Consider the following 27,558-nt stretch of genomic DNA (forward strand, 5'->3'; position numbering starts at 1 on the left):
AAGAGTGGGAGGCCTCGGTGCACAACTGAGCAAGAGGACAAGTACATTAGAGTGAGAAACAGACGCCTCAAGTCCTCAACTGGCAGCTTCATTAAAACCTCTTAAGGATCGGCCACTTTTTTATTTTTTTTTGCCTAAAGTGACATATCCAAATCTAACTGCCTGTAGCAAGAATATGCCTTTACTTGGTACCATTTGAAAGGAAACACTGAAGTTTGTGGAAATGTGAAAGGAATGTAAGAGAATATAACACATTAAACCTGGTAAAAGATAAAAGAAAAAAAAGCATTTTTTTCTTTTGTACCATCATCTTTGAAATGCCATAGAAAGGCCATAATCTATTATTCTAGCTCAGGTGCTATTTAGATATTGGCCACTAGATGGCAGCAGTGTATATGCAAAGTTTTAGACTGATCCAATGAACCATTGCATTACTGTTCAAAATGTTGTACCTATTTTGTTTATTAATAACTTTTCATGTTCAAAACTGTGCACTCAAGCAATAGCATGGTATTCTTTCACTGTAATAGCTACTGTAAGTTGAACAGCGCCGTTAGATTAACAATAATTTAAGCTTTCTGTCAATATCAGATAGGTCTATGTCCTGGGAAATGTTCTTGTTACTTACAAACTCATGCTAATCGCATTAGCCTATGTTAGCTCAACCGTCCCACAGGGGACCCACCAATCCTGAAGAAGCTTTAAATGAGAGAGCCTATCAGTCTAAACCAGATGTTTAAAATGATGATAAAATCTCACTCATCATTTTTTTCTATGATTTGTGTGTGGTCAAAACGAGGGCTTTAACTGTTGGTAGACTTTCATTTTTAAGCCATTTTGAAGATAGTTTGAATGATGTTATTTTTAGGGTGGTAGATGCCAGACTCTCCTGACATTACTGTAAGGGCGTTACTGTAGACCTCGGGCAGCCTCACAGGACACAGGAAGTGTTTGGAATGAGCCTTGACCTGAGGGGGAAATAATATCCTCTTCTCCTTGAGGGGGTGCACCTGCAGGCGTGGGAAATAATATCCACTTTGGATGTCCTCCATGAGACTGTGTTCCTCTCTAAGCTGTGAAAACAGCTGAAATCTCCCACGTTTTCAGAGGATCCCCTAGCTATCATCTTCTATAATGTCATGCAAAGGTGCAAATGACATGTGCTTTGCAAATGTGTATTTGCTTACTATGGATGTTTTTCAATGATTAGAAATTGATGTGCAGTTTTCATGTATTTCACTTGACAATGTCTGGTTGAATTTAAGGTTAACTTTAAAGATCAAATCCACATTAGGTGAAATGGCGCCACTATTCTGCTATCCTATCAGGTGTGCAATGATGTCCGAGTGAGCAAAAACTGTTTGTTTGCACCAACTTTGTTGTTGTAATAGCCCGAAGGGACGTGTCAGTTTCACAAATTAAAGGAGCTATATGTAATGTTTTTGCATTGTAATTTCAGAAAATGTCCTTAATATGTACAGTAAGAGCCATGATAGTGTTTCACAATATTTTTCCCCCCAAAAAAATATTTGGCACACAAAAAATTGCATTCTTCTTGGTCAACAAAAGAATGACCATCTCTTGTTGTCAAATTGGCTGAGGCCAGCAAATCGCTTGTCAATTCAACAACAGACCACGCAACTTGACAATGAGATTTGCTGGCCCCAGTCAATTTGACAACGAGACGGTTCATTGTTGAATTGTTACATGTAGTACCTCTTAAGGATTCCAGCTTTAATATTTTAATTGTAAAGTTGTGCAATGTAGTCATTGTTCTAGAGTAGATACTTGAGCAGTTAGGGCCAACATTTCCCCTCTTGTCACAAAACTATGCAAAACCTTTGAATGAAACATTGCTGGCCTTGCATGTTCTCTCTCAGGCCTGAAGTTCTAGAATCCTCTCTATAGCCTTTGTGATCCTGGCCTCAGCGAGCCTGCGTAAGCTGCTAATATCACTAGGTCGCTCGGCGTGCTAGGCTAGCAATGCGTCTGTGGGCCGGGAGGCTGTTTGGTGCTTGGGCTATAGGAGTGTAGATGAGTGTGTCGGAAAGGTTGGGCGGCTGAAATCTCCCCATTCCTTCCTGTCACTGACAGTCTGTCGGCATGCGAAGCACCAGCTGCCATCTGGTGCTGTATAAATAGACAGCACTCTCGGGCTAGAGCAGCTGTCGAAGGTTAGGCTGGCCCTGCTCTCATTCCCAGTGGTTTCCAGCTAGACAGACAACCCCACCTGACCTTATATCAATTCACCCTCTCTCAGCACTCCCTGAAGATGTCACACAGAAAGGCATAATACTCTATTATTTTGTTGTCATGGAGGACTGATTGGGCTCATTGATTCGAGTTGATAAATAAATGCGGCGCTCATGGAATGGCATGCTTTGAGCACTACTGAAAAGTTCCATTTACATGTGAAAAACAAATGCCATATGCTGCATTTGCTATAGGCCTATTGTTTACCTTTTAGTTGGTGACACTTTGATATCTTGATAATACGCAGCTGTTTAAAAGGCAAATCCACAGATGAAACAAGAACAGAACGGGTGACCCACCTCTAGTTTTGGTAAAAAGCTGAAGGATGGGCCTGGAGATATGTAACCACTCAGGTTAATAGACATAGTTATGTAAGCAAGGACTGACCATCCATGACATCAAAATGATGATTAAAACAATGTTATGAGGCTATACAATGCTTACATTTACAATGTTTACAAACATTGGAGAAAAACAAGCTTATATTTTGGTTCTCTTGGAGTGTAGCAGTTGAACTAAACTCATGAGGCATTTAAGTTATATTCTTCAATAATTAATGGATATACACTACCGTTCAAAATTTGGGGTCACTTAGAAATGTCCTTGTTTATTTAAAGAAACGCAACAAAAAAAGTCCATTAAAATAACATCAATTGATCAGAAATAAAGTGTAGACATTGTTCATCTTGTAAATTAATTTTATAGCTGGAAACGACAGATAATATATTTTATTTTTTATATATTTTTTCTACATAGGTATACAGAAGGCCATTATCAGCAACCATCACGCCTGTGTTCCAATGGCACATTGTGTTAGCTAATCCAAGTTGATCATTTTAAAAGGCTAATTGATCATTAGAAAACCCTTTTGCAATTATGTTAGCACAGCTAAAAACTGATTAAAGCAGCAATAAAACTGGCCTTCTTTAGACTGGTTGAGTATCTGGAGCATCAGAGTTTGTGGGTTCGATTACAGGCTAAAAATGGCCAGAAACAAAGAACTTTCTTCTGAAACTCGTCAGTCTATTCTTGTTCTGAGAAATGAAGGCTATTCCATGCGAGAAATTGCCAAGAAACTGAAGAGCTGGTACAACGCTGTGTACTACTCCTTCACAGAACTGCGCAAACTGGCTCTAACCAGAATAGAAAAAGTGGGAGGCCCCGGTGCACAACTGAGCAAGAGGACAAGTACATTAGTGTTTCTAGTTTGAGAAACAGACGCCTCACAAGTCCTTAACTGGCAGCTTCATTAAATAGTACCCGCAAAACACCAGTGTCAACGTCAACAATGAAGAGGTGATTCCGGGATGCTGGCCTTCTAGGCAGAGTTCCTCTGTCCAGTGTCTGTGTTCTTTTGCCCATCTTAATCTTTTCTTTTTATTGGCCAGTCTGAGATATGGCTTAATCTTTGCAACTCTGCCTAGAAGGCCAGCATCCCGGAGTCGCCTCTTCACTGTTGACATTGAGACTGGTGTTTTGCGGGTACTATTTAAGCCATATTGTCAAAAACATTAACATTGAAAAATTCAGTAAAGAAAACAAAAAAGATGACAAATATTTGTTGAATTAAATGGATTCAAGGAGTTCTCACAAGCTGTACCTAAAAACTAAACTGGATATTCCAGGAGAGAGGTGTTGTTCACTCACCAAGACACACTGTACCTCGACTAAAGCTAATACCACTTTAAAATTAGCTCCTTGTCCTGGAAAGAATTCCAGCTGATACAGGTTAAACTGTCCTTCAATGCTGCCCAAGATAAAGGCATACACTCAATTCCTGAAATTAATTTGAATGCGGGCCAATGGGCATATAGGGTTTGCGGTAAATTGTACTCTTCACATTTATGGTGGTGGGAACATGACAGGGTGACTGTCTGCTTAGTTTGGCTGACTTTTTGGCAGATTTCTTTTTACCACATCAGGAAGTAATTTGACTTCTTCATATTCCTGTAGTCATCTCTAAAATGACCATACATATCTTGCCTTGGAGCTATGGGAATGTCTTAGACATTCCAGCACAGTAATCACAATGCCATTATGAACGATAAAAGGATGGAGATAAATAATTGTAATTCTGGTATTGGATAAATATAACTTGGGGTTCAGTTTTTCAATGTACACAACCAATCTCACTTGTTTATTGGTCTTTGTGAAAACATGTCTTCCCCAGATATACTAGTTTTCCCTATACTCTGCACAGCTTTCGGTTAGTTAGTCATCATACACTCCACCCACAATACATCACTGTGGGCAGCAGCGCCAGTGTGGTACATGGTTCCTGACATCATGCACCCATTTTACAGAGGAGTGACCTGAATTTCTTCAGCTCTTCTGAGAAAAGGCGGACTCTAAAATGACTTGCTTTATGTAAGCTTCATAATCACAACACTTTGCAAAGGCTTCGATAATGCATACAACGTTTTACAGGGAAGCTACAGTAGTTTCAGTTTCTATAATTGCAGGGAAAATAAACGGGTTGATGGTAAAGGTTAATGTCAGATGACTACATTCTTTCCCAGAATCCTCTCTGTGTTCAATGGAAATGACAAACTGCACGCGCGCATTGTGTGCATGTGTGATCTCAATTAGCCGGAGGGTATTAGCAGAGGTTTTTTTTAAAGGCAGAGGTTCCAGGGAGAGAAGAGAACCGGAGGGAGGTGGAAGATATTGCATTTATTAATTAAGAATTCAAAAACAACACTTCCTCATGACTCTCTCCCCAATCTCATGAATAATACAAAATTTGCATGGTCCCCACAACCGGGCAGCCCGTGCCTGGACTACAAAGCTCACCCACTAGTCTCTGCATTCTGTTCTTAGTCTGTGGGAGGGAAAGAAACAAGGGAAACAAGGTCTGCAAAGAGAACTGTAGTGCTGGTCTGAACTCAGACAAAAACACATTAACTGAGAATGTAGGAAAGTTGAGCAATTTTACCAACATCTCACAAGTCAGAGCGACTCAACCTCAAAACAAATGCACCGTTATCTGCTTTTAACTGCTGTTGATTTTTATTTATTATGGATCCCCATTAGCTGCTGCCAGAGCAGCAGCTACTCTTCCTGGGGTCCAGCAAAATGAAGGCAGTTGATTGCATCATCGGGGTGGGAAGATGGATGTGGGCTTGGGTGAAACTTTTAGTCGGAGACATTATTCAAAAAAAAAATTGTCTCATTAAATAAAGTGAACATTGGATTAGCATTAATCCAAAGAATTGAATATCATATTTCTGAATATGAATAATTTGAAGGATTCAATGGTAAAAAATATTTTTCTCCATAGAGCAGTTGACTTTATATACCTGCATGCTTGCTAGACACATAGTTGTCACTTCACCAATTTTTTACATTCTTCAAAGCAGACAAACTCTTAGAAACGTTTTAAAAATAAAAATCTCCCCAATTTCGTGATTACAATCGTCTCGTCGCTGCAACTCCAACAGGCTCGGGAATGGTGAGTCATGCGTCCTCCGAAACAAGTGGCACTTCTTTACACCTGCTCGCTAAACCCGTAAGCCAGCTGCACCAATGTGTAGGAGGAAACGCTGTTCAACTGACGAACGAAGTCAGCCTGTAATTGCCTAGCCCACCACAAGGAGTCTCTAGAGCGTGATGAGCCAAGTAAAGCCCCCCCCGGCCAAACCCGCCCCTAACCCGGACAACGCTGGGCCAATTGTGCGCTGCGTTATGGGACTCCTGGTCACAGCCGGTTGTGACACAGCCTGGGATCAAACCCTAGGCTGTAGTGACGACGCAACAGTGCGATGCAGTACCTTAGAATGCTGCGCCACTCGGGAGGCCAGTAGAAACCTTTTTTTAACCAAAAAGGGTTCTCCTGTAGAGACAGCTGAATTACCCTTTTAGGTTCAAGACAGCACCTTTTTATTGTATTTTTTTAAACCATTTTTTCTCCCCAATTTCATGGTATCCAATTGGTAGTTACAGTCTTGTCCATACAGGAGTTGCAGTGATGGGACTTGGGAGAGGCTAATGTCGAGAGCCGTGCGTCCTCCGAAACACAACTCAGCCAAGCCACACTGCTTCTTGACACAATGCCCGCTTAACCCGGAAGCCAGCCGCACCAATGTGTCGGAGGAAACACTGTGTACGTGGCGACCATGTCAGCGTGCATTGTGCCCGGCCCGCCACAAGAGTCGCAAGTGCGCGATGGGACAAGGACATCCCTGTCGGCCAAACCCACCCCTAACAACGCTGGGCCAATGGGTCTCCCGGTCGTGGCCGGCTGCGACAGAGCCTTGACTCGAACCAGGATCTCTAGTGGCACAGCTAGCACTGCGATGCTGTGCCTTAGACCACTGCGCCACTCGGGAGGCCCAGCACCGTTTTTCTAAGAGTGTACTGTATATCCATTCGTTACAAGGGATACTTCCTCTCAAGAGAGCTTCACTTTGAATATGTGTGTGTCCGGGTTCTCCTTCACTGCAGCCCCCTAAAACTATGATGCAAATTCATATCCAATTCTGTTTTGGACCAGCGCATCCCTAGCCATGCACTTCTTATTATAGTCACATTACACATGCCTACAAGGGTAAGGACATCAGTCCACTTTCCTAATTCTGTTCCTAACTCAAACTAAACTGCACCTACAATTCAAAAAATGGGAGGAATTTGGGCTGTGAGGTAATCTTCAGAGCTCACCCATCATCTGATTATGGACTTTGGCCTTTCTCTCCAGTCATATTAATAAAGCTAATGGATCGTGGCTTTGCTTTATCAGGTGGCTGACAGCCAATAAGAACGCTTCCATCTAGGAGCGGTGTCCAATCAACATCAGTCTTTCACCACCGAAGCGGCGAGGGGCGGGAGACGTGCCGGTCGCAGACAAAAACAATCAACAACCTCTAGGGGTCGAGTCGGCGGGGACAAAGTGAATATAATCTTTTTGCTCCGCTCTCGTTCTTCGACTCGTTCTTTTCCTCTTCAGCGCAACGGTGTGTGTGCCTCTCGCATTTCAAATCCTGCAGTGCTAACACAAATCCCATCATTTCTGTCTGGGTGCCTGTGTGATGCTGCCTCACGCTCTCCTGCACGTGATTGGTGCTCTGTGCTCATGCACGACTTTCACTGTCTCTGTTGCTCCTACTATGGCTGGATAACCCTTCCCCCACTACCACTCTAGCTCCTTTCCTCACATCCATCATCTTCTGCAAGAAGGAACACAGCCTTCTATCTCTCTCACACACACACACACACACACACACACACTTGACTCAATTACAGGAGGGAACTGATAGCAAGCAAACACAACTTAGATATTGGAAAATATAATTGTCTAAAAAAAGGTGAGAAATATGCAAGCCTAAGTAAAAAAAATTATAATTGGGGTGTAAGCTATGCCAATAAGATACAATATTCCGTGGCCTGGCTGGTCTGGCTGTAATGCCGCAGCCTCAGGCACACGTCTACAATATCGGCATCCATATTCGCATGCAGTCAGAGACGGCCCTAAGGGGCAATTCACTTAGGTTAGGGCTGGCTCTGGCTGCATGTGGGTATGGATGTGGGTACGCAGACACGCGAGCCACTGTGGCACCGCATGTTGAATTCAGACTTTTTTTGTGGCCCCCACCCCCATCAAAAGTTGCCTGTCCCTTGTCTAGGTGGTACTTGTATCATATTTTAGCTATCACTCTAGCATTCTAGTTATTTTTGACAGTCCTCCAACCGGGTTTCCTCATCACTACAAGTTAAAGATTTTGTAGTGTGGATACAGTAGCTGCTTACACCAAAACAATCCTCTAGGATCTCCACAAGTGCATAGTGCGTTGGGGATAGGGGTTCCTTTGGGATTAGGCAATAGCCTGCATATTCAAACTCATATCCGTCGAAACTAAACATGATACGTGGTTGGGGGAAAAACACCACAACTTATAAGTTGCAATATCACGACAAGTCAAGCCAGGTCAGCTAGAAAGCTAAAACAGCAATGTACTGAGAGCAGTTGTTAATCATCTCAACCTTTCTGACCTCTGCCTGGGGAGCAAGTGTACAAGCAGTTATTTATGGTAGGCATGCTGCCATGCTCTTCTCACTTGCACTTTTACTTTCCAAACAGTTGTTAATATAGCAGCATTCAGTGCTAACAGCAAAGTAGCAAAGATTCTATATCAAGGTTCATTTCTTGGCAACGCTTCTTAGATATATCCTAATGATATTTAATGCCTGAATGAGATCAAGGAAGAGTGTGTATGTGTGTGTTATGGTATCTCAGATCAACAAAGGGTTAACAGAGACTGTGTAATGGCTTCCTACAGCCATCACAAGATGTGTTATTGATCCAGACAGGCAGGTCTGGTTGCTAGGCAGACATGATGCATTCCTTCTGCTCACTCAACGTCTGCGAGGAAGGATTTCCCAGAAACTGGAGCAGCAATGGTTAAAAGACAGGGAGAAAAACATCATGGCTGACATCATGGACAAAAAAATAAAATAAAAGATTTACACCAAAACACAAACCACACTCTGGAACTCACTTCAGAACTCAAATAGCACAGAAATCATGTCATTATCATCAAAATAATATAGTGAATGTGTATACCTTAAAGAGATAGACTAGTTCACTATCACTGTTGATACAATCACTTTCTTTTTTTGCATGTCAGCAGTCAAGAGCAAAAACTGATGATGGAATGATGAAGTGTTTGAGTGACCTATCCCTGTGCATGATGCGCTGCTGGACCATGCTCAAGACTTGGCACAGTATGAACCAAGAACACACACCATCTGTGTGAAATAACGCTTCTCAAATATGTACTCCGTTAGTACATATTTTGAAGCATGCATCAATGCAAGCTTCAACCGGAAGTATGCAAAGGAATATGACGCAACCACGTAAAAAATGACGCAAAATGTCAATCAATGGCGGACATTGTTTGAGCTGAAGTCTGATAAAATACACTGACTTCAGAATTAAATGTTTCCTATTCACATCTCATGTGTTGCTTGACTAAAATATTTTAACTTAATACACAGTGTTAATTTTGGCATGTTAACCTGCCTACATACCGTAGATCCCAAGCACATAATAAGTCAAGAGGGCTAACTACTACTGTTCGCTAGCCAGAAAGCCACGAAGACATCTACCTTGCATAACATTCGTTTTAGCTGGCTAGCTAGATTATTACAATTCACATATCTAGCTGATAATTATGAAGTAAAAGGTTTGATGTGTGTATATCTTCGTCTATTATTGCCATTGTCCTGGCTGGAAGAAGTTTCCAGTGTGTGTGCGTGTGTCTATTTATCCACCTCTCTCAAATGTGTCAGGCTGTGTCCCATCCCAGGCCCATTCCTAACAATGATAGCGTGGTATATAACCTAACGTATCAGGGGTAAAAGAAACAGCTGAGGGGCCTTTTTCTTTCTTTCGGGTCTTGAAATGAAAAAAAGAAAAAAAAAAAAACTGGCGGGGGAGGTTGTCTTCTGTACTGTTCAACCAATCCAGTAAATGTAGAGGGGTTAAGATGGAGTATTCCTCTGTTACCATCCAAAAGCAGAAGTCGCATTAAATGCTCTCTTTCCATTTCCCCTGAAAACCGGATGCATCCGGTGGTCTCAGCCCCGCTGAGGGTGCATGGGAAGAGATGAGGCAAGGAATGTCACACCCTGAGTGGGTGTGTGTGCACCTGCGAGGAGGGAGATTACTTTGCCAAACCTGGCGACCTCAGGCGAGCTGGAGGATTACACGTCCTAATCAGGTCAATTGTCCTCGTCTGCAGAAGGCTCAATAGCATTATGACCTTCCCTTGGCCAATCTCGACCCCGGGCTTAATTTTGACACCTCCTCGTCTCTTTGTGTTGCATCAACCACCCTTAGTTTTCCCCATGCATACACGTGGAGTGGGTTTTGATTGACGTCGAGGTAAGCAAATAGCTATCACACTTTGAGTATCACTGATGGACGGTGTAGCCCAGTCAATGCCTGAAGGGTTTTCTGGAAGGTCAACTTGGACAAACACTTAGCTGACCATGGGAAGGGAAATGGTGGTAGAACCAATGCTGTGAACTTCCACCGTAGATGGTATCTATGATGTTTACACCATAAAAATAGAATGACTAGAAAGGACAAAGCCGCTCAGACCACAGCACTGACAGTACACTCAATATGGCCGCCGGTCCGGTACACGCATCAAAGAACCTTGACTAGAATGGGAATGCCCTTCGACATTCTACTTCTAAGGTTTAAACTGAGAATAATATCTGATTCAGCGTTACTCAAACTGAAAAATATTAAAATGGGGACATTTTAGAAATGACCTTCAATTAATTTCTCTTATCAAAGTTAAGACCCAATAAATACATTAACTCAAAAAACACTCTTTTTTTTTGTTTACTGTTGTATTCAAACCCAACTATGAATACCACTGCAGTAATTATCTCTCTCCTCTTCACCATGTAGAAGTATGAATGGATGTCTAATATCCAATAATGGTTTTCAATGAGAACCCATGATGGCTCAGGTGCTCGTGCCCATAAGTAACACGCCCTTATCAGGTCAATTGCCTCCATGCATCCGGAAAGCATTTCAGAACCCTAGACTTCTTCCACATTTTGTTACGATACAGCCTTATTGTAAAGATTTAAATAGTTATTTTTCCCCCTCATCAAATCTACACACACACCCCATAATGTATTTTACTCACAACACACCTGGAGTGTGTCACCTGGCTATTCTATTTTGAAAGCAAATTAGGAATGTACTTTGAAGAAAATATGCATTGTATCATTTTATTCTACCATTTAACAATGGCAGTTCAGGCATGCTTACTAATTTATACATTACGTACACTACCGGTCAAAAGTTTTAGAACACCTACTCATTCAAGGTTTTTTTTGTAGAATCAAAACATCAAACTTAAATATCACATGTAGTAGCCAAAAAAAAAATTGTCTTAAACAAATCTAAATATATTTTATATTTGAGATTCTTCAAAGTAGCCACCCTTTGCCTTGATGACAGCTTTGCACACTCTTCAAATCAAATGTTATTTGTCACATACACATGGTTAGCAGATGTTAATTTGAGTGTAGCGAAATGCTTGTGCTTCTAGTTCCAACAATGCAGTAATAACCAACAAGTAATCTAACCTAACAATTTCACAACAACTACCTTATACACACACAAGTGTAAAGGGATAAAGAATATGTACATAAAAATATATGAATGAATGATGGTACAGAACGGCATAGGCAAGATGCAGTAGATGGTATAGAGTATAGTATATACATATGAGATGAGTAATGTAGGGTACGTAAACATTATATTAAGTGGCATTGTTAGTGATACATTTTTTACATCAATTTTTCCATTATTAAAGTGGCTGGAGTTGAGTCAGTATGTTGGCAGCAGCTACTCAATGTTAGTGGTGGCTGTTTAACAGTCTGATGGCCTTGAGATAGAAGCTGTTTTTCAGTCTCTCGGTCCCTGCTTTGATGCACCTGTACTGACCTCGCCTTCTGGATGATAGCGGGGTGAACAGGCAGTGGCTCGGGCGGTTGTTGTCCTTGATGATCTTTTTGGCCTTCCTGTGACATCGGGTGCTGTAGGTGTCCTGGAGGGCAGGTAGTTTGCCCCCGGTGATGCGTTGTGCTGACCTCACCACCCTCTGGAGAACCCTGCGGTTGTAGGCAGTGCAGTTGGTGATACAGCCCGACAGGATGCTCTCAATTGTGCATCTGTAGAAGTTTGTGAGTGCTTTTGGTGACAAGCCGAATTTCTTCAGCCTCCTGAGGTTGAAGAAGCGCTGTCTGTGTGGGTGGACCAATTCAGTTTGTCCGTGATGTGTACGCCTAGGAACCTAAAACTTACTACCCTCTCCACTACTGTCCCGTCGATGTGGATAGGGGGGGTGCTCCCTCTGCTGTTTCCTGAAGTCCACGATCATCTCCTTTGATTTGTTGACGTTGAGTGTGAGGTCATTTTCCTGACACCACACTCCGAGGGCCCTCACCTCCTCCCTGTAGGCCGTCTCATCGTTGTTGGTAATCAAGCCTACCACTGTAGTGTCGTCTGCAAACTTGATGATTGAGTTGGAGGCGTGCATGGCCACGCAGTCGTGGGTGAACAGGGAGTACAGGAGAGGGCTCAGAACGCACCCTTGTGGGGCCCCAGTGTTGAGGATCAGCGGTGTGGAGATGTTGTTACCTACCCTCACCACCTGGGGGCGGCCCGTCAGGAAGTCCAGGACCGAGTTGCACAGGGCGGGGTCGAGACCCAGGGTCTTGAGCTTGATGACGAGTTTGGAGGGTACTATGGTGTTAAATGCTGAGCTGTAGTCGATGAACATCATTCTCACATAGGTATTTCTCTTGTCCAGCTGGGTTAGGGCAGTGTGCAGTGTGGTTGCGATTGTGTCGTCTGTGGACATATTGAGGCGGTAAGCAAATTGGAGTGGGTCTAAGGTGTCAGGTAGGGTGGAGGTGCTATGGTCCTTGACTAGTCTCAAAGCACTTCATGATGACGGAAGTGAGTGCTATGGGGCGGAAGTCGTTTAGCTCAGTTACCTTAGCTTTCTTGGGAACAGGAACAATGGTGGCCCTCTTGAAGCATGTGGGAACAGCAGACTGGGATAAGGATTGATTGAATATGTCCGTAAACACACCAGCCAGCTGGTCTGCGCATGCTCTGAGGACGCACGCGGCTGGGGATGCCGTCTGGGCCTGCAGCCCTGCGAGGGTTAACACGTTTAAATGTTTTACTCATGTCGGCTGCAGTGAAGGAGAGTCCATCGGTTTTGGTAGTGGGGCGTGTCAGTGGCACTGTATTGTCCTCAAAGAGAGCAAAGAAGTTGTTTAGTCTGTCTAGGAGCAAGACATCCTGGTCCACGATGGGGCTGGTTTTCTTTTTGTAATCCGTGATTGACTGTAGACCCTGCCACATACCTCGTGTCTGAGCCGTTGAATTGCGACTCTACTTTGTCTCTATACTGATGCTTAGCTTGTTTGATTGCCTTGCGGAGGGCATAGCTACACTGTTTGTATTCGGTCATGTTTCCGGTTACCTTGCCCTGGTTAAAAGTAGTTTCGCGAGAATGCTGCCATCAATCCACAGTTTCTGGTTTGGAAATGTTTTAATAGTTGCTGTGGGTACGACATCGCCGATGCATTTGCTAATAAACTCGCTCACCGAATGAGCGTATTCGTCAATGTTGTTGTTTGACGCAGTGCAGAACATATCCCAATCCACGTGATCGAAGCAATCTTGAAGCGTGGAATAAGATTGGTCAGACCAGCGTTGAACAGACCTGAGCGCAAGAGCTTCCCGTTTTAGTCTCTGTCTATGGGCTGGGAGCAACAAAATGGAGTCGTGGTCAGCTTTTCCAAAAGGAGGGCAGGGGAGGGCCTTTTGTGTCGCGGAAGTTAGAATAACAATGATCTATGGTTTTAGCAGCCCTGGTAGCACAATCGATATGCTGATAGAAGGGAGTCTTGTTTTCAGATTAGCCTTGTTAAAATCCCCAGCTACAATGAATGCAGCCTCAGGATATGTGGTTTCCAGTTTACATAGTCAAATAAAGTTTGTTCCGATCCATTGTCCTGGGTGGTGGGCAAAACAGAGGAACCGCTTCGGGAAAGTCGTATTCCTGGTCGTAATGATGGCGAGTTGACGTTACTCTTATATCCAGTAGTTCCTCCCGACTGTATGTAATAAAAACTTAAGATTACCTGGAGTATCAATGTAAGAAATAACACGTAAAAAAACGAAATACTGCAGTTTCCTAGGAACGCAAAGCGAGGCGGCCATCTCTGTCAGCGCCGGAAGTATAGCCTCTTGGCATTCTCTTGTGTACCTTGTACGCAAGATCATCATTTCGCATAGCCAACTGCCATTCTTGCGTTGCGTATTGTGTGGTGCAGTGGTTCCCAAACTTTTTATAGTTCCGTACACCTTCAAACATTCAACCTCCAGCTGCGTACCCCCTCCAGCACCAGGGTCGGCACACTCTCAAATGTTGTTTTTTGCCATCATTGTAAGCCTGCCACACACACACACACACACACTATAGGATACATTTATTAAACATAAGAATGAGGGAGAGTTTGTCACAACCCGGCTTGTGGGAAGTGACAAAGAGCTCTTATAGGACCAAGGCACAAATAATAATAATCAATAATTTTGCTCTTAACTTAGCAATCTTACATATAAAACCTTATTTGTTCATCAAAAATTGTGAATAACTCACCACAAGTTAATGAGAAGGGTGTGCTTGAAAGGATGCACATAACTCTGCAATGTTGGGTTGTATTGGAGAGAGTCTCAGTCTTAAATAATTTCCCACACACAGTCTGTGCCTGTATTTCGTTTTCATGCTAGTGAGGGCTGAGAATCCATAGGTACGTGGTTGCAAAGGGCATCAGTGTCTTAACAGCACGATTTGCAAAGGCAAGATACTCTGAGCGCAGCCCTATGCAGAAATCCGGCAGGGGCTTCTGATTACATTTTTTTTTTTAAAAATTGCAATTTCGATGAGGCTCTCTTGTTCAGATATCGGTAGGTGGACTGGAGGCAGGGCATGAAAGGGATAACAAATACAGTTTGTGTCGTCTGTTTCTGGAAAGTACCTGCATAATTGTGCACCCATCTCACTCAGGTGCTTCGCTATATCACATTTGACATTGTCTGTCTGCTTGAGTTCATTGCACACACAAAAAAAAAAAATCATACAATGATGGAAAGACCTGTGTGTTGTCCTTGTTAATGCAGACAAAAAAGAGCTCCAACTTCTTAATCATAGCCTCAAGTTTGTCCCACACATTGAATATAGTTGCGGAGAGTCCCTGTAATCCTAGATTCAGATCATTCAGGGGAGAAAAAAACATCACCCAGATCGCCAGTCGTGTGAGAAGCCCGTCATCTTGCAAGCGGTCAGACAAGTGAAAATTAAGGTCAGTAAAGAGAACTTTAAGCTCCTCTCAATTAAAAAAAAAAAAACGTGTCAATACTTTGCCCCTTGATAACCAGCGCACTTCTGTATGTTGTAAAAGCATTACATGGTCGCTGCCCATATCATTGCATAATGCAGAAAATACACAAGAGTTCAGGGGCCTTGCTTTAACAAAGTTAACCATCTTTACTGTAGTGTCCAAAACGTCTTTCAAGCTGTCAGGCATTCCCTTGGCAGGAAGAGCCTCTCGGTGGATACCCAAGTGGCGTCGGGAGCAACTGCTTGCACACGCGTTACCACTCCACTATGTCTCCCTGTCATAACATTTGCGCCATCAGTACAGATACCAACACATCTTGACCACCAAAGTCCATTTGATGTCACAAAGCTGTCCAGTCCTTGAAAAATATCCTCTCATGTTGTCCTGGTTTCCAGTGGTTTGCAGAAGAGGATGTCTTTCTTAATTGACCCCCCATAAACGTAACGGACATATACCAGGAGCTGTGCCAGGCCCGCCACGTCTGTTGACTCATCCAGCTGTAACGCATAGAATTCACTGGCTTGTATGCGAAGCAGTAATTGTTTCAAAACATCTCCTGCCATGTCACTGATGCATCATGAAACAGTGTTGTTTGATGAAGGCATTGTCTGTATCGTTTTTTGGTGGCCTTTTCCCCCCAGCATTGTCGTAGCCATATCCACGGCAGCAGGAAGAATTAAGTCCTCCACAATATTATGGGGCTTGCCTGTCCTAGCCACTCGGTAGCTCACCATATAAGACGCTTCTAGTCCCTTCTTATTAAATGGTATCTGTGGCTTTTATACATGTCTTACTACTTGAAAATAGTCGTTATTCTTGCTCAAAAAACATTTTTTTAATTGCCATGTTTTGTTTCTAAACGTCTGCTCAAGAGTGGTTTCATCGAGTTGTGGGATAGCAGTTTTGCACATATAACACACTGTGGCTGAGGAAAGGCACTACTCCCAATATAAGTGAACCTCAAATCAATGTAGTTCTCATATTTGCGCCTCTTCCCTGTCTGTTGTTCGGTGCTTTCCCGGGTAAGGGGGGGGGGGGGGGGGGGGGGGGTAGTAGCTCTTCGGCTGCATCAGATTCACAACTGTCAGTGGCCATGATAGCTGTGCTAACAAATGTAGAATTACTAATGCTAGCATTGGAGGCAGAACAACTTGTGTCAACAGGTTAGGAGCAGTAGAGCTGGTATGTCTCTATGGACACAGGCTTTACTTTTTCAACATTTTGTTACGTTACAGCCTTATTCTAAAAATGTATTAAATTATTTCCCCCCTCAATCTACACACACACACAACCCCATAATGACAAAGCAAAAACAGATTTAGATTTATTTTTGCAAATGTATTTGCATAAGTATTCAGACCCTTTACTCAGTACTTTGTTGAAGCACCTTTGGCAGGGATTACAGCATCGAGTCTTCTTGAGTATGAGGCTACAAGCTTGGCACACCTGTATTTGGGGAGTTTCTCCCAAACTTCTCTGCAGATCCTCTTAAACTTGGTCAGGATGGATGGGGAGCGTCGCTGTACAGCTATGTTCAGGTCTTTCCAGAGATTGGGTTCAAGCCCAGGCTCTGGCTGGGCCACTCAAGGACATTCAGAGACTTGTCCCGAAGCCACTCCTGCGTTGTCTTGGCTGTGTGCTTAGGGTCGTTCTCCTGTTGGAAGGTGAACCTTCACCCCAGTCTGAGGTCCTGAGTGCTATGGAGCAGGTTTTCATCAAGGATCTCTCTGTACTTTACTCAGTTCATCTTTTCCTCGATCCTGACGAGTCTCCCAGTCCCTGCCGCTGAAAAACATCCCCACAACATGATGCGGCCACCACCATAAAAAAAAAGTAAGCTAAGAACAAATTCGTATTTACAATGACAGCCTACCCCGACCAAACCCGAACGACACTGGGCCAATTGTGCACTGCTCTTCCAATCACGGCTGGTTGTGATACAGCCTAGAATCGAACCAGGGTCTGTAGTGATGCCTCTAGCACTGAGATGCAGTGCCTTAGACCGCTGTTTCACTCGGAAGCCTAAGTAACATGACGCTTGGCATTCAGGTCAAAGAGTTCAATCTTGTTTCTCATGGTCTGAGAGTCTTTAGGTGCCTTTTGGCAAACTCCAAGCGTGCTGTCATGTGCGTTTTACTGAGGAGTGGCCTCCGTCTGGCCACTCTACCATAAAGGCCAGATTGTTGGTGTGCTGCAAAGATGGGAGAACTTTCCAGAAGGACAACCGAGATGGTTGAACTCTAGAGCTCTGAGTGACCATCGGGTTCTTGCTCACCAAGGCCCTTCTCCCACGATTGCTCAGTTTGGCCAGCTCTAGGAAGTCTTGGTAGCTCATAACTTCTTCCATTTAAGAATGATGGAGGCCACTGTGTTCTTGGGGAGCTTCAATGCTGAAATGTTTAGGTATCCTTCCCCAAATCTGTGCCTAGACTCAATCCTGTCTCGGAGCGCTACGGACAATTCCTTCGACCTCATGGCTTTGTTTTTGATCTGACTTGCACCGTCAATTGTGGGACCTTATATAGACAGGTGTGTGCCTTTCCAAATCATGTTGAATCAATTGAATTTACCACAGGTGGACTCCAATCAAGTTGTAGAAACAGCTCAAGGATGATCACTGGAAACAGGATGCACCTGAGCTCAATTTTGAGTCTCATAGCAAAGGGTTTGAATACTAATGTAAATAAGGTATCGGTTTCAATTTAATTAATTTGTAAAACTTATGTAAAAAACAGTTTTTGCTCATTGAAAGCAAGTCTAAGAAGCGGTAGATCTGTTCCATGTGCACCATTTCTATGCTTCCCGTTCTTAAATTTTGTTTTTGGATATTTTACTTTGTTTTGTACACCAGCTTCAAAACAGCTGAAAATATATTTAACAGCGGTTTAGATGGAACAATGGTTCTATACTTGTTTGTTTTGTCACAAAAACTGAAATTAGGTGAACTTTTAGAATTTTTGCAACCAAGAAATGGTGGAGCGATTTCTGCATAGTGCATCTTGATAGGGATATTGCTAACATGCTCGTAGATAACGCAATGACTGGAAGTCTGTGGGTAACGCTAGTTATTATTGGCTCGCAAAACTACCCCTAACTTTCTTCATATATGACAGAGACATACAAACAATATTCACAGTTCATTTGACTCTGGGGAAGTAGATAAAGGGCATCATTGCCAAAATCCCAAAGTATCCCTTTAAGCACCGAAGACATGTGACTCTGGTCATGCACATGTAATAGGTTAGCATTAGCCTAGCCCGCACTGTTAGCCTAGCAATAGCATATCAGAGGACCTTCTTTGCTGCGGCAATCAACCATGTTATACAGTACATTTGTAATCTAACACTGTTAGCCTTGCGATAGTGTAGCAGTGAACCTTCTTTGATACAGCCGCAAACCACCACGCTACATATGAGTGATGGGGGAGGGGAAATAGAACACATGGCTTACATAACAAGACACATAGACCATTGTGAGCAGCACATCAGGCTCATCATTAAGGGTAGGCTTTAAACTCATGCGATCTGTCCACATAGTGTGCCAACGCTAGCTAGCACCGCAGCCCATTTTGTGAAATTTCCAGCTAATTACATTGGCAATGGTATGTCTGAGCACAGGTCTCCACTGAGAGACCTTGCTTAGTATCACCCCGCTCGCAGAGGCCTTGAATTCACCCCTGCACATTGTATAATCACAGAGGAAAGTAGAGAGGGAGAGTGATGGCACATGCCCTTGACACAGACACAAATGAACACACACCTTGAGGGAGGGTGGCAGCAGAAAGACAACAATAAGGGGAGCATCACAGCCCAGTAAAAAACACAGCTGCTTTCTCTCAGCAAGCTGACCAGGCTTATCCGTAGATAGACACCCTACTGTAAATCAGGCCTCTCGCCATCCCATTTAAATTACAACTATATCTAAAGGCTAGCAGAAATACAACACAATCGAAGGACATTTTGATATATATACACACACACACACACACACACACAAAAACAGAGCCAGGATTCATAAAGGTCTCAGAGTAGGAATGATAATCTAGGATCAGATTTTTCCTTTTAGATAATAGTGAATGGACAGGGGTGATCGGGGCACGTATTTAGTGTCTCGGAGTAGGTGTGCTGATCTAGGATCAGGTCCTCCATGTCCTTATTCATTATGATCTAAAAGGCAAAACTGATCCCAGATCAGCACTGTCTCCTACTCTGAAACACTTTGTGAATATGGCCCAGATGTTTTCAAGTGGGACTTCTGTGAAATAACATAATTTGATGGTGCATTGCAGGACAGAAGTTAATCGTAGCTAAACAATGACATGTCATCCATATACACATGTTGCCGTCTTCAAAACCTGTGCTTCACGTACAACCTCGTAAACAGAAGGAAGGCTTTGTTCAATTGTTCAGTTCTATTCCTTCAGCGCTACAGAGATGATCAAAGAATGCCGTCAATTATGAGAGAAATACCTTCCCAAAACATCAAAGTGTACAGTGGTAGAACATTCCTCTGTGTAAATGTCTTTCAAGATTTTCGGGAAGGGGCGCATTATATTAGGCAGTGATAGAAGCATCAGTATATAGCCCCAACTCAGTGTTTCCCCTACAACAATTGTATAAATAAAATTACAGCATCTTGGGTACATCTTTGTAAGTATTAAGAGGGTTGGGTAATCTCACACCAACAGTTGATGGATAGGGCATAAGCAGAAATGTTCAGTATATTAATGAAGACTGCAGAGAACCTATCTTCAATGCTTTTTGGCAGAGCTCTTCACACAGCAAAAAAAGGGGTTCTACTAATCTAACATATGGAATTGTTTTAAGATCATCATACCAAGGATCATTTAGCTATTTGATTTAATTTTAGGATCCCTTTAGGCATAAATATTTGATGAAAAATTGCATTTGGCCTCAATGCTAATAGCACAAAGAAACATATTGAATAACAGATTCATACATGGAAAAACAGTCAAAGAAATCTATCAAAAGGAAGTTTGTTCGGTGTCAGTCCTATATCTGAGAGATAAGAAAGATCAGGAAATTATATATTTTTTTTTAATTTACCCATATTTAACCAATTTGTTTTGGCACTAAACTACTTCCATATATACTTGCATTCATTTTTTATTAGAGCAAAACAACCGACATATATGCATTTGTGAGAGTCTCACCTTTCCATAGAGGGTTCATATTAGTGTGTAGCCCAAACTGTTCGGACGCTACAGACGTTTGTGAGAAGAACGATTTTCGGGATGTCTCACCGTCTGACAAACACTGCTGTAGTTCGGCCACCTTCCACCGCAAATGTGGAAGGCTGCCATTGGCGGATGTGGTGGATTGAGACGCAGCCCATGCCAGAAAATAGATATCTCTAGCTTAAACAGACAGATTTTGATGGGGATTTTTTTCCAACGCTAATTAGATTTCCATGGGGGGGCGGACATCGACTCTAGGTGGTTAACCCAACTTTTCAACTGAATCCATATCCAAATTTTTAGGCGGCGGTAAGGAGACTCACCTATACAATGTTAGGGAAACACTGAAGTGACCTACATAAAGGGCATGTTCTCTCATTGGCTGACAGTCTGGACTATTAATGCGTGTGGGCCTGCCTGCCGTGAGCCTGCCTGCCTGCCGTGAGCCTGCCTGCCGTGAGCCTGCCTGCCGTGAGCCTGCCTGCCGTGAGCCTGCCTGCCGTGAGCCTGCCTGCCGTGAGCCTGCCTGCCGTGGGCAAGACAGCATTCTCATTATACCATCTGCAATGGAGTACTGCTCTGCAATCTGTGCATGTGATAGGAAGAGAGGCACGACTGCTGCAGCCTCCCTCTCCCCCTCTGCTACTCACCCCCCACAAAAAAACATACCACAGCTCAGCTCTGCTACACACCACAAGTCACCCAGGGCACCTCAAAGTGTCATTGGCCTAATGAAAATACACCAGGATGCGAAGTAAGAGATTCAGGATTCTGCTAAAAGCTTTCCTTTGGAAAGGTTTGGTCCTTAGAAAGCGCAGGCAGGTGTGGCATTGATGGATGCAATCAACGACCAGCTGGTGTGATTGAAATAACACAAATGACTAAAGGCGACAACTGAACTTCAAGGCAAATCAAAACCGGTTCATGGAACAGGTTGATAAAAGGGTTGTGTTACAGGCTCTTATTACCAGGTCAATATTATAACAAAGCATATAACTACCTGACCTGAATGAGATGGCATTTGTCTCATGAGGGTTTTAATGTGCCATTCAACGACAGGTTTTGGAATAACTAATGTTCACTCAAAAAGTAAATTTTAGTATTTTGTTCATTAGTCCATTGTTAATACAATACCATTTTTATTTTCATTTCCACAGTCAAGATTAAGACCAAGCACTTTCAGTACATTGGAAAAAAATGTGGATGCGTTTGAGTGAACTATCCCCTTAAAAAAAAATAATAATAAACTGGTAACCCATAGTCACAAGTGGACATGGTGAATCACTGGCTAAAAACATCCAAAATTATTTGTTGGATAAATCCAAATGATTAAATTACTGAGGAGGAAAAAACATGACAGCGACGTCTCCTTTTCCAAATAGCGCATCTCTATATTAAACATTTTAGCGTTATCCTCATTTTCTCTGTGTTAACAGAAATGTGATATTGATATGTTGTCACTTAGGCCTTAGCTTTGGGCAGCACATTAAATATGTCTGTACAACATCAATCTGATTCATTGATTCCAATTATATGCTATTGGATGGGGACAAATTTCATCTGCTGACACAGCAACTGAATAGCAATTAAAGTCATTTTGTTTATTTCAATCTCAACATCTTGTAGAGAGCACTATTCTAAATGACAGGAATGCTTACGGTTGAGCTGGAAGCAGCACAGAGGTCCAACTACTCTTTGAAAACAGTTTTGCTTTATATCATAACTGTTGGTTTTTCCATATACTGGAACATCCATTTTGATGTTTCATAGTTTGTCTATTTTCTACATATGAACACAGTCCATCATGAGCAATAATTGTCCATCTAATAGAAAAGATCATGTTCTCAAAACAGTTCTACTGTCTGTCCTCGAAAGTGCACCAAAACGCTGCGTGGAGTAGAACTTGTGTTTTCTGGAGTATTCCACATCAACTCGGGGATGACATAACCACACACTCCAGACCAGTGATAAGCACTGCTACCAATATCAAATAGTCCCAACTATGGGACAATAGATTGATGAATAGAAAGAGGGAGAAAGCCCAAAGAGCAGGCATCCCAAATGGCACTCTATTCCCTACATAGTGCACTACTTTTGACCAGATTCCTATGGGTCCTGGTCAAAAGTAGTGCACTATATGGGGAATAAGGTTCCATTAGGGACACAAACTGTGTCAGAATGGACCAACTCAGCATTTCTCACACTGAGGCTCCTCAAGCATGCATCTCTTTACAAAGAGGAATTCACCCAAAACAGCTTTCCTTCCCTTTTCAGGCTGTTTCTTTTCAACACTGATGCATTCACTTTGTTCATTCTACTGTTTTCAACCAAGACCCCTAAGGTACAGAGCTGGCTTGGGCATGTGGAAACCAATGTGTCATGAAGCTAGATTTGTATCTGTCAGGTGGTCCAAAATATCATGAGGATATCATATATGTGTGTATGTTTGTGTGTGTTACTTACTGGTAGAATTGCCTTGCATCTGAATGATGCATTTTGACTCCTTGCTTGTCTCTCTCGAGTTAAAGGGACGAACTCGGACAGCGACTTTCACAGACGCCCCAGACATTGCAGCAGTTTAGGACTTTCACCCAGTACCCAGTAGTATGATTCCAAAAATTACTCTCCTGAAGAAAGAAAAACTATTACTTTACTTTTGAATTACATTCAAATTCAATGCATGTTGTCATAAGTAATAAAGGGATGATTGTTAGATTCGATACTAGGGGTAAAATATGTGATAAGGCCACAAAGTTGACAAAGCTGTTAAATAGCATCACTTGTAAATATAATACAAATCAACTGGAGAAATGGCAAAAGAATGTCTCAAGTGGATGTCACTCGTCATTAAAATCTGAAATGTTATGCATTTCTCTCAGATTACAAGTATAGGGCACTAAAGGGTCAAATAACAAAACCTAATTCCCGTTATCTCAGTTTGTAGGCCAAATGCTCAGACTAGTTTAGAGGAGCCTACAATATGGCCGACTCATCGCATAGAGGCTACACTATACCGCTATCTACATAAATACATGTCTGAATAAATACAGTAGGCTGTCTATTAAGTATAGCTATTCGTCTACATACTGACAATTTCATTATGATTGTTAGTTTGTACAATCTCTAGAAAAGGGCCTAGCATCGACAAGCTGAAATCTGATGTTTTCACCATGTCCTTGCAGTCAGCCATTTACTAGCCGAGGCATACGCCCATGCAATTCTATCTACCATATTTGGTATATGCAAACGTACAGAGCCATGGCTACACATTGAAGAATGTTTAGAAAAAAATATTTTCGAAATTTGGAAAGGGCTTTTGGAAAACATTAGCAATTGTTGCAAAGCATTTGGCAACATATACCAAATGTTTGTAAGATTAAGTGATACAATGTAGGCCCATTACTAAAACCAGCTGATATCGTACTGACGAAATCAAGCCTAGGTTTCTTCCTTAGGTTCCTGCCTTTCTAGGGAGTTTTTCCTATCCAGGGTGCTTCTACATCTGCATTGCTTTCTATTTGGGGTTTTAGGATGGGTTTCTGTATAAGCACTGTGACATCTGCGGATATAAAAATGGCGTTAAAGACATTTGATTTGAATGGCCTTATGTCGCCGTTCGAGAAAATGACTTCACGCGCACGATATTCGATTTGGGATCATTTGTAACAATACCATCGTGCATAGGTAGTCTATTTGATATCAAATCAGAACAAACCCTTGAAAACGTTTTCGATAAGAATACAACAGATTACTAAATTAATTTTAAGGAAAAGCAACAACAAAAAGTCGCTCGCTCTACAGTAAAAACGGAATGAAATTAAACAGGTAATGTTTAGGCAACTTACTTTTGAAGATCGAAACGAAGACTAGAACACCATAGAAAAGTAGCGAAAACAAATAAGCGTTAAAATTAAGTATAATATTGTTCATCAGAGTATGCTCGCAAAAAAATGGTCAAGCCCACTTTTATGAAAAACACCCATTATAGCAGTGTTTAAGTCTCCACCAGACAGGCTTCCACTGCATTCGTTGCTTCCTTGATGAGGTTATTTTCCAGTTCAGATGAAAAGCGGTCGTATATCTGCACACAAGCAAAAAAAAAAGAACAGATAGAGTACCTTGATTTACTGAAAAGATTACGTCAACTCCCTTTCGACTAGACTGATTGTCAGTTTGATAAGCCAATGAAATCAGACTAATGCATGTGCAATGCGTTGGGGAGCCAATAGAACTTCAGGAAATACGATGGGGCCGTTGCATTTGCCCGTGACGCCATACTGCAGGGTTTCTTACCGCTCCCCGTACCGCTGTCACCGCACTACGAAGGTCTAGACAGGGACCAAAGTGTATAGGCGCCCCCTAACAGGAAAAAGTGTAATTACACGGTATTACACAGTAATTCATAGAAATCTTCACATAGACATTGCCCTACAGACTTAAGCATCTCATGACTTTTCTAATGATTTCACTATAAATCAATTGCATGCGTCTTGGCCCTATTTGGTTCTAACAGTCCACAGACATAGGAACTGTCTCCAACCACAGATATGAATGATTATTGCCCCTGATCAAGAGTGTGATCCTTGAAAAAAATGTAATGTCACTGAAACAACACTAATAGCTTTAGTAGTATAGTAGTGAGACAGGCAAACCATTTTGTTGCAGCTTTTTAGCCTGGAAAGTAAGGCTCCCAACACCTTCAATACCTGAACGACTGACTATAACTTCAATAAATAACTGTTTATTGTACAATTGCATAGTATTTATGTATAATTGCTGGACAACTCCTGTACCCTTTAATGCTAGTTAGTTACCGGTAGTAATAATCAAGGTGTTTACATACCCTGCCTTCCTACTTATATTTGACAACCAGGCGTGTGGGAAGTGTGCGTGAACATTGTTTATCAATGGCTTGATTTCAAACTAAGGGTAACTTTCATTCAAAGGAATAAAGCAGTATTTAAGGATGATTGTGCTCGAACTTCTTTGAAAGTAGAGGAAGAGTTTAATACCTTTGCACCTATTTGCATTGACATGCTTCTTTTTTTAATTTGTTCCAATTGGAAAACAATTACATTAGTTACACATATGAATTCAATAGATCTATATTATCCAAATGTAATTTTATGAAGGTCCATTTTTATAGATTCATAAATAAACAACCCATTTTGCTTAATATAATTAAATAACCCATCCCAGTTGAAAAAGTAATTTCAACAATAGCTGTAAACCTGTGTGCATCATCATTTATTTCAATTCAAAGTCCTCGATTCCAAAACAGTTATGTGGGTAAAATAAACAAATTCCTGTACAGTTAAAGGAAAAATCCACTCAAACTATATTGGCATTTTGTTCCATTAGTCAATTGTTGATACAGTCCCAAAATGTTTAGCATACCAGCAGTCAAGTTAAGATATTGGACTATCAAGAAGCAAAGTGTCACTTGCCACGTCATGTTGATGCATTTTGCTGAGTAGAGTTTTCCTTTAAGGGCTCAGACGCACAAATAGCATTTGCTGGCCAAGAGCACTTGGCACCTCAACCTAATTTGTGAACTGTTTTTACATATAGAAAAACATTGAGATCAACATTTGGTGAGACATGTGCGAGCCTTAATTTACAGTTAGCCACTCCCAATTCACTTCCTACCCCTTCCCCCTGACCCTTCGATGTTTGCAGATCAATAAAGTAAAAGCAATATACACTACACAGTTTATACCTTTCCAGATCTGCAAACTTCTAAGGGTTAGGGATAAGGAGGAGAGGGACGGAGCGAATTGGGTCTGGGCATTTAAGTCAGCCACCTGGGTAAAGATTAAGAAACAGTGGGCTTTGAGAGACCTCTTGAGGTGGGAGATGTGTTCCTATAACCTGCTGTTTTTCCAATGGTGTTCATGCTACAAAGAGGCTTTACATTGTCTTGTGACCGTTCTGCTCCATCGTAAGAGGGTTTGCCATGAGGCGCTTGGGAGGTTTTGAACTACAGGCCATGCAAACAAAACTTTATTCACTCGTATGTCATCAACAGGGAGACAACCAAACTAACCAACCATACATAATTTAAACTAATGCTTCACTTACCACTTTCATCAAATTAAGCCCACAATTAGTTTTCGTTTGTCTACTAGACAATCTAGCACGTTCATTTCAAGCTACATTTTTTAAATATGTATTCTCATTTCCCAAGCCTCGTCAGCAAACGGCACAAGATGTGTGCATGTTGTACTGTAAACTGTATGGTTATGATAAACAATATAGTGAATTAGTTCAGCCACTTTCTTTTCAATGTCTTGTTTAAAGTTACCATTAAGACAACCAAAATGTATCCCAATCCTAAATGTATCATCTGCCCCTTCATAAAGCTGAAATATAATAATTCAGCTTACAAAGTATACATAAAGTCGCAAAACCGAGGGAAAATAAACAATACATGAAGAAATGCATTCTGCTGCTAAGACCTGTAGGCTGTGACAACTGCTTATCCTTGCAGTGTTACGTATATATGTAGATATATACACAAAGTCATGAGCAAAAACCTTTTAAAAAGTCTTAACTTTATTATGTTTCATTTTAGAGCTAAGGGCCTTCAGATGATGACCCGAGAAAATAAGGATAAAGGGAAGAAAAATAAAATCAGGTTTCATTTATTTCTTGCGTTTTCCCCCCGTTCTTGATGGTATTTACTTCAGGCATGGTGAATTAATGGTGGTAACATCCCTTACTGACGGCGGGGCGGGGGGGGGGGGGGGGAGTTGTAGTTGGGCTGTCATTAGAGGAAACGTCCCTGGCCTTGCTTCTCTCTCATCCATGCTTGGATCCTCTCCTTCAGTTCAGGGACTGTGAATAAAGACAATGACAGAGCAGAACGTGAGCACAAACCCATGGGGACCCATATAGTTAATAAAGTGTGCTAGTAGGACATGTTGCCTAAAAGAAAGACTTCAATTCCAACTGTCGAGTGCTGGTCCACTTTATTAATTCATTAATGTTTTTAAGCAAGAGAGTTGAGAAGGGGCGGCAGGTAGCCTAGTGGTCAGAGCGTTGGACTAGTAACCGAAAGGTTGCAAGATCAAATCTCCGAGCTGACAAAGTAAAAATCTGTTGTTTTGCCCCTGAACAAGGCAGTTAACCCACTGTTCCTAGGCAGTCATTGTTTATAAGAATTT

At 42.1% G+C, this 27,558-nt stretch overlaps 2 protein-coding genes across 17 annotated transcripts in view; both read right to left on the reverse strand.

Moving 5' to 3' along the window:
* kif1b (kinesin family member 1B) overlaps nucleotides 1-24,568 on the reverse strand; it is a 120,977-nt gene extending 96,409 nt beyond the window's left edge. For 12 of the 14 annotated variants that reach the window (XM_055892386.1, XM_055892383.1, XM_055892382.1 and 9 more), the window contains exons 1-2: nucleotides 24,238-24,559; nucleotides 22,856-23,019 (exon numbers count right to left, since the gene is read on the reverse strand). In XM_055892386.1, the coding sequence (XP_055748361.1) occupies nucleotides 22,856-22,961 (106 nt within the window). In that variant the 5' untranslated portion in view covers nucleotides 22,962-23,019; nucleotides 24,238-24,559. Of the gene's footprint in view, nucleotides 1-22,855; nucleotides 23,020-24,237 lie in introns of all 14 variants that reach the window. The other 2 variants (XM_055892375.1, XM_055892387.1) reach the window with 2 other exon arrangements.
* Nucleotides 24,569-25,623: 1,055 nt separating this feature from the next.
* The window catches only part of ube4b (ubiquitination factor E4B, UFD2 homolog (S. cerevisiae)), a 47,154-nt gene continuing 45,219 nt past the window's right edge, over nucleotides 25,624-27,558 (reverse strand). For all 3 annotated transcript variants that reach the window (XM_055892388.1, XM_055892390.1, XM_055892391.1), the window contains one exon: nucleotides 25,624-27,229. In XM_055892388.1, coding sequence (XP_055748363.1) covers nucleotides 27,162-27,229 — 68 coding nt within the window. In that variant the 3' untranslated portion in view covers nucleotides 25,624-27,161. The remainder of the gene's footprint in view (nucleotides 27,230-27,558) is intronic.

This window comes from Salvelinus fontinalis, chromosome 31 (genome assembly GCF_029448725.1).
Source record: "Salvelinus fontinalis isolate EN_2023a chromosome 31, ASM2944872v1, whole genome shotgun sequence".
Lineage (NCBI taxonomy): Eukaryota > Metazoa > Chordata > Actinopteri > Salmoniformes > Salmonidae > Salvelinus > Salvelinus fontinalis.